The sequence below is a fragment of the Cupressus sempervirens genome, chromosome 5 (assembly GCF_028749045.1).
Source record: "Cupressus sempervirens isolate cs-2001-9-10 chromosome 5, ASM2874904v1, whole genome shotgun sequence".
NCBI classification, from domain to species: Eukaryota; Viridiplantae; Streptophyta; class Pinopsida; order Cupressales; family Cupressaceae; genus Cupressus; species Cupressus sempervirens.
In genome coordinates, this window is record NC_143122.1 from 513,988,733 (window position 1) to 514,001,519 (window position 12,787).

The 12,787-nt window shown below is 36.4% G+C and overlaps 1 protein-coding gene across 1 annotated transcript in view; it reads left to right on the forward strand.

Moving 5' to 3' along the window:
• Positions 1 to 7,853: 7,853 nt before the first annotated feature.
• LOC149556962 (glycosyltransferase BC10-like) overlaps positions 7,854 to 12,787 on the forward strand; it is a 125,586-nt gene continuing 120,652 nt past the window's right edge. The window contains exons 1-3 of the mRNA XM_089831606.1: positions 7,854 to 8,584; positions 9,014 to 9,130; positions 9,531 to 9,631. Of these exons, the coding sequence (XP_089687732.1) occupies positions 8,351 to 8,584; positions 9,014 to 9,130; positions 9,531 to 9,631 (452 nt within the window). The 5' untranslated portion in view covers positions 7,854 to 8,350. The remainder of the gene's footprint in view (positions 8,585 to 9,013; positions 9,131 to 9,530; positions 9,632 to 12,787) is intronic.

The following is a 12,787-nucleotide window of genomic DNA, read 5'->3' on the forward strand; positions in this document are numbered from 1 at the left end:
GATAGATCTTTGAAGAAAGCACATTAATAAAAGGATTAAACCCCAAAATGCTCGTGGGTGTAATCAAGCTCCATTCCTTTGATCCTTCGCTCCTGTAGCTCCTATGCTCCATGAAAACCAAAGTGAATGCTTGTGTAGTTCCTATGCGCGTTCATAAGAAACCCTTTTTTATTTAACATGTTAAGCTCGTGTTGGTGAAAATTTCAACCAACATGGGCATGGATTAAAAAAAGAAGATATTTTTCCTTTCATATTTTGACCAATCTAAAACATTTTAATAGATGGTCGAAAAATTTGGTCGAAAAATGAGGTCAAATGTACTAGTGTCATTTTGGTTTCCTGAATAAGGAAAATATCAGGCCTACGATCCCTAATCATATTTCTAATTACCTCTTATTTGTGGGCTCCATTTAGCGCCCTAATGTTCTAGGATAGGACCTTCATTTCTTCTTTGCAAGGAAAATCTGTAGGATGGTCCTTTGGCTCCCATCCACTAGGTTCCTTCTAATCTCCTCTTTCATGTTCTGACTGTTACTATTCCTTCCAGGAGTCTTAGGTTTTGCTCCAACATCAGCCTTCACTTTGCTTCTTGTTGCAACTAGGGACATTGGAAAAGGGTCTCGACTATTCTTTTTCTTGGTAGTAGATGTCCATTTCCCTTGGCTTTCATCAATTCATATCGCAAACAGAGCATCCATATGCGTAAGTTACCTCAGCAAAGAGGATCTAACCATTTCCACCACTCTAGAAATCTTCCCGAGAGAGGCAATCCCCATACTGAGATTATCGCCTCCATTGAGTATTAACTTGCCTAAGAGAGATGCCTCCTCCTTCTCCTCCTTGGCTTAGATCTTGAGAGAATAAGAAATTTCCTTTCCTACTGTTGGTTCATGACCCTCCTTCCCAGGCTAAACCTTTTGGATTACTTCGCCCTTAGGGGATGACTGCTTCAATTTTTTTAGATCATCGGGCCTAATTGCCATACTTTGCTTCTCAGATACTGGCCTTTGTGATTCCTCACAAAAAGTTTTGGCACATGTTGGTTCTGTCCCTAGGACTTCCTCTACCACCAAAGGAGGAGAAACCACCGATTCCTCCTATTGTTGCTCCAATATTGTTTCTTTATTTGTTATTCCCTTTCATTTCCACACTTTCTCTCCCTCTTTAGAGTTGTCAATTCTATCCTTTGTTAATCCCTTTGCCCTAATTTTATTCTAATGTTGTTTCCTAGCTTTCTCCTCCAAGACCCTATGGCAAAGCTTAGCCACATGGCCCACCTTCTTATAATGGAAACAGATAAATGGGACACTTTCAAAATCCAACTTTTGAATATGGGTGCCCAACTTTGAGTATCGGTATACCACTTCTGACATATCTCTACCCTCACTTACTCCAATGCATATTCTTGCATAACTTAACCGACTCCTCGCCATCGTAATATGGTCTATGGATAAGAGCTCCCCAAAGGTTTCAGCTATGTCATCAAAAACATCCTCGTAGTAAAATTCCATTGGAAGTTCCAATAACTGAACCTAGATAGGTGCTTGGACAAAGAAGGAATCATTAAGGTCCAACTTTGAAGTCCATTTCTGCAAGGCTAGCATTGAACATCCAAAGGACTAGGATCGAACACATAGAATCCTCATGAGATCCTCCATACAAGAGAACACAAAAGAGAGGAAGCCCTTAGCCATAGCCACTATCTCCACATGCCCTTTCAATTCCCATTTGTTTCTCACATAGGTCCTCACAATGTCAATATTTGGCCTTGGGTCGATGAACTTCCCAACTAGAGAGGACGCCATTGAAGCAATGTTATGATCTACTAGTTCATCGGGGATTTCAATAGTGAACATACCCTTATCTTTGTTTGAGATGTCTTTGATCTCCAGGAAGGAAGACTTACCTGTTGGTTTAATCCCAATGAGAGAATACCATCTCCCTTTCAAACCCGAGTCAGGGCCCCTCCATGTATTGTGTGGGCCTAGCAAAGTCCTACCAGAATCCAAAACCTTCTTCCTTGGGGCCTGCCATGATTCTTGTGGGCCCTCATTTCCTAAGGGAATAATATTCCCCTAGTCTTCCTCCTCCTAGCGGTCCCCAAAACCCTTCTCTGTTCTATCTTGGATATATCCTCCCAATGCTAAATTCAAATTTCCAATCTCTCCAATTCTCGCTCCAATACCCACTCCCTCCCCATGCACCATATACTACAACCACAAAACTTTAGGGGAAATGTCTAGTCCTATACCCCAGGCCAACGAAGCAAGTTATTAGTGATTGATGTACCTACTGAATATGTTACTAAGAGGAGATCAAAGTGCGAAGGTAAAGAAAAGGAGATAAGTAAGCCAGGTGAACTGAATAGTGAAAGGAGATAGAGAAAGAGTTATATAGCCAAGTCAAAGTATAGAGTCAAGGAAGATCCAAGAGAGAGATCAGATAGTGAAGGAGCAAAAAAAAATATGAATAAGAAAAGGTAGTTTCTATTCTTAACAGATCACTTTAAATTGTTACCGTTTAACCATTGTAGCATAAAATCTCAAAAGTACTAAGTAAACCTAAAAAGTTTGTGAAATCTTATATGGTAACGTCAATTAGTGGTGTTTATAATTTCTTTAAATTAGGTCACTCTTTTTAGTCTAGGATAGGGAGTGATAAGGTCTAGATGATCTTTTGGTGAAATCCTCTAACGAGGTCACTTTAGGAAAGTGTGTGTAACCTATAACAAGGTTATCTCATAGCAAAGATCATTTCAGAAGAGTGAATTTTGGGTTGCCAATCCCAGGTGTTTTGTCCCTGAACAAGGTTTCCATGTTAAATATTGGTGTCTAAATAGTGAATGTTATTTTTGTTGCAAGTTTTTTGGCATGTTTTAATAGTTTACTACAACTTGGTAATAACTAGGATATTACTAGGTAATTATTGGATATTTTATTGATAGTCGGTAATGCAAGGAACAATTTGTTAAAAGTTTGGATTTAAGTGTTTAAAAGTTGATTAATTATTGCACTGAGTGATTATATGTATTGAAGTTAATGTTTTTAATGATTATTATGCTTTGATGGTGTTGATAAGTTTGAAGAGATTGTGAGATAACTAGACATAACTGACCCCCTGCTCTCAGTTATCTAATAGATGGTACCTACAAACCCACCACTACTTTAGTAAGAGGTTGCCTTGTTATGGCTACAATATTGTGTCACTTTTGGTGACTTACTCTGCTAGAAGTAATATAAAAGACTTTCTAGGATCTACATTTTTCAAGGATTTTACAACACTATACAAAGTGTGTACTCTATGAGGATATTTACAACAAGACTGCTAGGTCTACCTTGTGAAAGGATTTAATCTACTACAATGTTTAAAGAATGGCAATAATTAATCTCTACATATGCAACTTACTTTGCCAATTAGATATCTCTTTTTGCTCAATTCTCTATCACCTCATGTGACTGATCTGTCAAATTCTTTCTTGCACTGCTAGTAACTTTGATCCATTGTAGAACTACTATCGTATCATCTAGTACACCCCTCTCATAACTTCACAATATCAACATCAACATTAAACTATTCCATACGACTCCTTACATAGTAATCTTTTTGTCTTTTTTGATCCTTAACCTAACTAGGGTTTAAGAAACATTTAAAATATTCCATAGATTGAAATTAATGATGTACACAAATCTTTATCTCTTCCTTTTCCTTTCTCTATTTTCATTGGTCTCATTTCTACTTTGGAATCATTCACTATCAAATTGCATTTCCCAATAAATCTTTTCAAATTTGTACTTTGAACTTTGCAAATGTTATTTCTCACTTGGTGAAATTGGTAGACGTAAGTTTCTAAGCCATTTAAAACTTTTATGTGCTCTCTATGCAACTTGATGAATACCATGTTCTGGCTTGGTAACTTTGTTGTTGCTTGGTGACCGTCTAGCTTAGTTATGAAGTGACTTGCTTAGCGATGTCTTTGCTTGGTGAGTATTGGATTGCTTGGTGTATATTGAGCTAGGTTATAACTTACAAACTTATACTTATACTTCTCTTTGCTCAAACAATATAATGTGGCTTGGTGACATTGGTTGCTGATCAATAACTTCTCTTCTCCTTCTCTATCTTTTAGCACTAATGACAATATGAATATACAATAGGAGTAACATATTAAACCTAAAAATTAAAATTTAAACTTTATTAAAATCAAGTTTATTAAAACCAAATTTATTATATTGGAAATAAATACAATCTCCTATATTTTAAATTAAGGAGGCCAAAGTACCTTATGGAACTTTCAAAGTGGCACAAAAGTTAGAATAGGGTGTTAAGATCTTAAGCACTTTGTAATTTTTACATAAATTCCTTTCTTTTGTACACACAAAAGAATGCACTTCTATAAACCCTTCTATCCAAGGAGTCTCATGAATTGAGAATCTCAGATGGCGGCTTAGAGCTTCCTAGTCATGATGTGTAAAGGGTATGAATGAAGTGCTAGCGCTCTCAAATGAGTTTAGAAACACAACCCCTTGCAAGGTGCACCATGAAATGGGAGGTCTAAGAACAAGAGAAAGAATGCAAGTGTTCAAGAATCTCTATGAGAATGCAATGCACAATAATAACTAAGCTAAACAAGGATGTAGAACGTAAGCTAAAACTAACAACTAAAGTGTTACGACCCCCTATTTAAGCTAAGTGTGTTATGCCAATGCATGAAAGATAAACTAAACTAATGCTAACATGAGATTAAGCTACAATGATGTGCAACTATGGATGAGGGAATGCAACAAGTCTTCACAAGCTCCCAAGGGTACCTAAGATTCTTGCACCATAACATTAGTACAAAATGAATGGTTATGGGATGAGGAGAGAGTTCTCCCTTCAAAGAATAACAAATGATGGAGATCATGAGGCAAGATGTATCTAATCAAGGGTGGAGGGTGAAAGTGGAGTGATCCATGTGCACAAGCGTTTCCACAAATCATAATCAAGAGTTCACTTTTGTGCCCCATGCGAGACAAAAAAAGGCTTTCTTCTATTTTTAAAGTGGGAATAATACTTTATGTGTGTACAAATTAGGATAAGTTGGGAATGAGGTCTTTTATTTAATTAAAGGGGGACAAGTTCCTTTTAATTAAATAGCAACTTAGGATATAGTGGTCAAACTATAGGATAAAATTAAATAAATTATTTTTTTGATGATTTGATTAAGATAAGTGATTTAATAATTTTAGCAAAAATGCTAGAAAAGGGGGCTAATAGTCTAGGTGCCATTTTTGGGTGATTACATCTTCCACTTGTGTTTGTTTTTAAATGATTTATTTTTATGTAAAATAGATTATATATGAATAGGTTGATAATAAATGATAATTTTTTGGTTGTTGTTAACTATGTAATTCATTTTTTGAACTTTTGTTATTAAAATAATTAATTTTTTCATATTTATATGTAAAAAATGATTCAAGTAATTTTTCAAAATTAATAGATATTCTACAAAATTCAATTTAATTTCAAGTTAAAATATTCACATTTAAAAAAATATATTTAAAGAACAATCACATTTTAAAAAAAAAGTATCATTCATTAAAATAAATAAATAAATAAATATTATAGAATAAAAATAATCATATAAAGTTACTTGATTTACTTATAAAGTTATTGTAAGCATCTAAATCGTACTACGTTCACATGTTGTACATTAAAAAATAAAATCTAAAAGAAATAAAGTTCATTTCCATATATATATATATATTTTACATTTCTAGAATGATCAAAGTAATTGGACAATTGTGTCGTCTACAAATCATACCAAAGTTTCAAAATAAATATTAGTGCTAAAGTTAAGTTAGATATAGAGTTTAGAAAATATATTTTTTGTGATCGGTTGTTATTTTCATCACTTCATCCAATATCTATGATAGAAAAATATGATGATCTTAAAAGATTAATAGATCTTGACAAGGTTGCCTACTTGTGCCCGCACCAGTATTTTGATCATGTTGTGGTATAGTCAGTACATGCCACATTTATTAAACATAAGGTTTATTGTTTGTGTTTCGTGTGGAAAAATTTGGGCAATTATGGCAGCTTTGGGTAGTACAAAATACAACTTTACTAAAGGACATACTGCATGCAAATTCACATGGTTCTTATGGTGCAAAATTATATCATATTCTGGATTTTACAGAAAGGGACTTGATGTTTTTCATTTATATGCCTTCTCCACATTACATTTCTCTCTAGATTATTAGCCGACTCTGTTGTGCAGTCTCTTTCTTGTTCCAAAATGATGAAAGGGATGGATATTACTACTTCTTGCAAGCTTTGTCACAAACAACATCAGGTTATGTTGCCAAAGAATTTTCGCATTTGGATTCCTCTGAGTCTTGATGAAGGTGTTTTGCCTGCTGATGTAAGTGATGCGGTACTTGATCTGATGTTTATATTTCATTCTCCAACTGTTAGGCGAGCTATTTGACATGTAATTGGTGAAGAATTACTGGCTTCTACGATGCCCCACTTCCTTTATCCATTGCACCTCATCTCCATTTTCTTGTCCAACACCATGGACCTAATGCAATCTCCCCTGCTTCTTCAATCGCTGGCTCAAAAGGTAACTTGGGGTCATTTTATTGCTCATAACAAACTGTCTGTTGCTATGCAACACTATGATCTCTGGAGTGGTATGGCCCTGGTGGGAGGCTTATTTTCTCATTCTCAAGTACTGGTCAAGCACAAATGTTTTGTTCTACTCGAAGCCAGTAAGAAGGCAATAGACAGTCGCAGTTCTTTCCACATGAAAAATGCATTGCAAGCCACCTCCCGTGTCTTAGATTTTCAACTTGAAGAGAGAGTCAAGAAAGTGGGATATGCCCTCATAGATCTGCAAAGGGTCTCAAACTTGATTCATTCTCAGGGGCCAAGCTTGGGAAATGTGAACCTTCAGATTGAAGAAAGAAATGCCTAGAATTCAGTTTTTGAATCAGTTATCCCTTCACACACAACGTCTCATGCTGGTTCGGGTTGGTCTCCCAACTTTTTAGAGGTGTGCTCTGGCTAGGGACCTAAGAGCGATTGTGGTTGGGGTTGGAGTGCTACAGATGTCAATCATGTATGTGGGCAAGGTGCTTCAATGTGTGATCACAAAAATGCTTGGGAGGAATTGACTGAAATGGGTGGCAAGTGTATTTGTGGCTATGATGATATGGAAGAATGAATAGTGATCTGAACTTGGTTTTTTTGGTATGATCTTGATTTTTGGCCTTTTTGATGGATTAAATGTAATTGAGAATTTTGAATGTGTTGATAATCAATTTTTGAAAGCTGATATAGTATCATCAGGTGGTAGTTGATACACCTTATTGTAATTATGCTTTTTTCAATACTTTCAAAAAACTATGTAAAAACTATGTATATATATGGTGGGATGATGTTAGGTTTTCTCTATTGATTCTTTCCCAGTTGACCTTTTTGAATCAGATTAATAAAATATTATAGTGACTTGCCACTTTGCCTTAAAAAAAAAAAGAGATAGAAGGCAAACTCAAAATGTAACACACTTCCACCAATAAAACTAAAAATAAATATTTTGAATGACAATAAGAAAATCACAATATATATTAAAACTATATAGAATAATAATAATTTTTTTTTAGATATATTCAATGTTGTAAAATATTTACTAAACTCTATATCTAACTTAACTTTAGCACAAAATTGAAAAATTGCTTATCCGAATGCAATAGTTTATACCACAACCAAATAATAAAAATATATTTAGACCTAATTCAAAATGGTTAGAGAACTCAAACTTTGAACTCTTGAAAGACAAGCAAGACTGAAGGAAGAGAGACAAAAATAGTCGGGGAATTCGAGGTCACAAAATTGGGCGGAGAGATGAAAATGGTGAGGAAAACCGTTAGTCACACAATCCCAGTCCGATTATATGATTATGAGGTGATGACAGTTACGATTGACTCGAGTCCCTGTGCTACGAGTTGGAACTTGACAGCTGGGCAATTTATGGAAACGAGGATGGAATGAATGAAAAGAACCAACAAACCCAAGCAAATTTCCTATTTCGCTTTGCGTGATGTCCGCAGCAGCTGCCCAAATTCCCACTTTCTCGATCGTTACAATATACAAATGTCGTGTTTTTTAAGCATTTGAAGTCATCTCCGACAAGCGAACTGAAAACACGAATTTCCTTACACCTTTGGCATCTTTGGATGATATCGACACCGAGGGCCTGCGACGGAATTTTCGATAGAAAAGGGCCTTGTTGTTCCAGTAATCACAAGTAAACGAAGGGCATTCTTGAGGTGTAATGCGGGAGAAAAATACATGTTAGCGCAGTATGAAGAAAAGAGTGGCCGGTGGCGGGCATCATGTATGGGTGCAGAAGGTGGCACTGCTGTTATTAGGCGCCACATGTCTTTTGGTGATGGTGAAGCTGCAGGCACAGTTCAGGATGGGTTTACAGCCAATTGGGAACATACCCCAAATATACAAGGGTAAAAGCAAGATCGCCTTTCTCTTTCTCGCCCGGAATCGCCTTCATCTGGATTTCGTCTGGCAACACTTTTTCGCGGTACAAATGCCAAACTTAGTTTTTGCATTTAATTTTTCATGTTTCGTAAATTCTCGGGCGATGAATGATGAATGGGAGCACCAGTGTCGTATGCTTTTACTTAAATCAGGTCAATTTAACTTTCCCCGAACCAAAAGGGATATAAGTTGTACCTGTATTCTGTTTAAGACATCGGGATTTCTCTTTATCCTATTTTTTTACTATTTGGGTTAATTCTTTAATTTTACAATGTCTTCAAAAAAATTGAGCGTAACAGTCACTCTGCTCTGGTTTCACGACGAAAACCTAATCTATTTGACTTCTCATGAAAAATATCCTGTCTGTTATCTATAAAGATGAAAAAATCGGACTCGAAAATATTTGTTTCAAAAATATTCCTATAGTGACTGCGAAGGTTATGGTTTCTAAATGTGGGAGGCCTTCTTGCAGGGCGCAGGGGAACCCGATTTTTCAATTTACATCCATTCGCAGCCAGGTTTTGTGTACAATGAGCTCACAACAACATGCACATTTTTCCGTGGAAGACAAATTAGTAACAGCATACGGGTCTGTACGCATTTAAATTATTGATATTTTCAATGTTTATGAGTTCGAATGAATTTGACGAGTAATTAAACCATCCCGGGCTTGCATACTATACATGGTTTTTCCTTGTCACTTTACTATACATGGTTTTTCCTTGTCACTTTCATTATTGATATTTTCAATGTTTATGAGTTCGAATGAATTTGACGAGTAATTAAACCATCCCGGGCTTGCATACTATACATGGTTTTTCCTTGTCACTTTCATTTTTGGTGTAGTCTGGTTTGTGTCTTTTGCTTAATCTAAGTTCACGCGCACCAATGAAATATCTAGACTAAGCTCAAGAGTGACTATTTAAAGCGCACCTTTGAATGCTGCTATAAATTTTTGGGTTTGGTTGACTAATGATACTGTGGTGCAGGTAGGTTGGGGAGAAGCCAGTATGATAAAAGCAGAGCGCATTCTACTTAGAAAAGCACTCGAGGATCCAGCTAATCAGAGGTTCATTTTGGTGTCAGATAGGTGCATATTTCTTCTCTCTCTCTCTCTCTAAACTCTCTTCACTTGCAGTTGTGACATTTAAGATTGTTTTGATCTATTAAATCAACCGGTGAATTTTATTGAAGTGTATATTGCTTAACTCTTATGATGATTGCATTCTGATGTATCTAATTTGTACCATGAATTAATATTTCTTAGTTTTTGTTGTAGAAGCTTATATATATCTACTTACTTTTTGGGTGGATTCTAAAGTGGTTGTCATAGGTTAGCTGCCTATATCATCCCGATTAAAATATAGGTGTAACATTCCATATTTTGATATTTATTTAATGGAATTTAAATCTTATGAAACAACCCATTGAAAACCTGAACTTCTATCCATGGACCTAGTCACTGTTGCTAGAAGGAGATTAACCTACGCCAGAATCTGTGTAGGGGTTTTTCAAGGAGTTGATATGCCTGAGTTTATTTCACTCAAACCCAAATTGGGAGTATGGCAGCAGAAGATTGAGTATGAATCCATCCCCTTTGCCTGCTTTCACTGTAAAAGATCGGGTCACTGGTCAAAGAGTTGCCCGACTTTAATTGGCTCCCAAAAAATTCTAAGAAAATATGGGTTCACAAAGGAACTAAGAATATGGTGGGTGCTGAGCAAATTAGTTCTGTGAAAGGGCCTCTTGAATAGGGAGTGCGTAATGATAAGGTGAATTTGGAGTCCAAGGTCGGTGATCAGGTGGTCTCTACAAAGATGACTTCTAATGAAGTATCGAAGAACCTAGTACAGACACCTCTGGTTCAGGTTGAGTAGGTTGTTGCTTCCGTGCTGGAGGATAGCCTTATGATTGACAGTAGATCCATTGAGGGGGTAGAAGCAGAGGAGTGTGAGATTCAGATTGAAGAGGACTTAGAAGATGGTCGTATTTCCTCTACTAATAGTAAGGATTTTGAATCTTATGATACTCAAGATTGTGTTATTTTGGCAAAGGAAACTCTTGTCAAGGAAAAACCCCTTATAGAAGCTCTATCCATAGATGGAAACCAAAAGTGGGGGGATGCTGAAGATATTTCTAAAGCCCTGATGGGTGATGAGGAAGACTCTAAAGCAGCATGGACTGCAGTGGGGGCTAAGAAGCTTTTAAGATTGAAAAAGAAGGAGGAGATATCCTTTAAAAAGAACAAAGAGAATGCTTTGGTGATCAAGAAAATGAGGAGTAAAGAGACCGGGGATATTACACAAATCAGCACTCCAAATGGAAAGAGCATTAAAAAGGGAGATATCAACAGTAGCAAAGCCAAAGATAGTTGTCTACCTTTCACTCTAGTTGGGAAGGGTTTCAAATTTGGGGATGCTGGCCTAACTTCTACATCTGTAGGAAGACCTTCAAATGTGCAGAAAAGAATTGTGGAGACAAATAGAAGTATTGCAGACGGTAGTCAGAGGACAATCTTAGATTCAAAATCTTTCCATAAGAAATGAAGTTTATATCATGGAATATCAGAGGATTAAATAATCCTCACAAGCAAGATATGGTGAAGAACATGATTAGGGATAATAAGCCGGATTTGGTTCTTCTTCAAGAAACTAAAATGTTAAAAGAAAAAGTTGAAGGTCTGTTGGTCTTTAAAAGTGCCAAAGTGTTTGGGGTAGACTCTGATGGAGCTTCCAGGGGCATGGCAGTTTTTTTGGAATAATAGATATATTTCTGGAGAACTTATATCTCAGAACAGGAATATGATGAATATCAGATTTTCTAATGCAAAGGATGGGACATCTCGGGTTTTAACTAACATTTACGCCCCCAACTCTAAATGGTGTAGGAAAGCGCTTTGGGATGCTCTTTCTAATCAAAGGAAGAATTTTGTGGATGAAAACTGGATTACTATGGGGGACTTCAATACGCACCACTGAAAGAGATTGAGAAGAAGGGAGGCAGCCAGACTAATTTTGACAGCATAATGGAGTTCATTGATAGTCATCTTTTGCATGACATGGACTTGCATGGGGTGGATTATACTTGGATTAACAGAAGATCAGGGAAGGACCTGATCCAAGTAAGATTGGATAGAGCCCTTATTAGTAATGATTGGTTTTTGAAGTACAAATGTTCCCTCTTTGCGCAAGTTAGAGTGGGCTCGGATCACTACCCCAATTTTCTCTTGGCTGATCCTACTACAAGTAAGAAGAACTATCCCTTCAGATTTGAGAAGATGTGGACTCTCCATCCTGGGCTAGAAGACCCTATTAAAGATTGGGGGGATATTCAAGTGGAGGGAACAAGTATGTTTAAAGTCTCCATAAAGTTGAGAAATGCGGAAAAGAAATATCAAAAGATGGAATAAGGAGACCTTTGGGAACATCTTTGACAGAAAAAGGAGGATTTTGGAGGAGTTAAAAGAAATTCAAGACAACATCTAGGCTGAGGGCTATGAGAATGTGTCTAGGAAGGAGGAAGATTTGAAAATTATTGAAATGCATGATATAATTACTAAGGAAGAGATCTATTGGAGACAACAGTCTAGAAAAGTATTTTTGAGTGAGGGGGATCAGAATACTAAATTCTTTCATATAACTACTTTGAAGCATAGAATGGTTAACAAGATTCCTAGGCTTAATGTTCATGGGGTTCTTACTGATGATGATGAAGCAATCAAAAGGGAAGCCATGAACTTTTTTAGTAATTTACTAGAAAGTGATCCCAATTTGGATAAGGACAAGCAAAAGGTGTTTTTGGATTGTATCCCAAATTGCATTTCCGATGAACAAAATAAAAATCTTATTGCTATCCCCAACAATGAAGAAATTACAAGGGCAGTTTTTTCCTTTGAAGGAGACAAAGCTGTTGGTTCGGATGGATTCCCCTTCCTCTTTTTTCATAAGTACTGACACATTATTCAAGGGGATATCTTTAATGGTGTGAAAGAGTTCTTTGGGTCTAGGAAACTCTTGTAGGAATTGAATGGTACCTTTCTTGCTCTGATTCCCAAAAAACCTGGGGCTGATTGTTTGGATCAATTCAAACCAATTAGTCTTTGCAACTCTTTTTACAAGGTTATTTACAAAGTTCTTACTCTCAGAATTCTTTTTATTCTTCCTAATCTGATTTCTAGACAACACAATGGGTTTGTTCCTGGCAGGCAGATTTTGGATTCTATAATCATAGTGCATGAAAATATCCA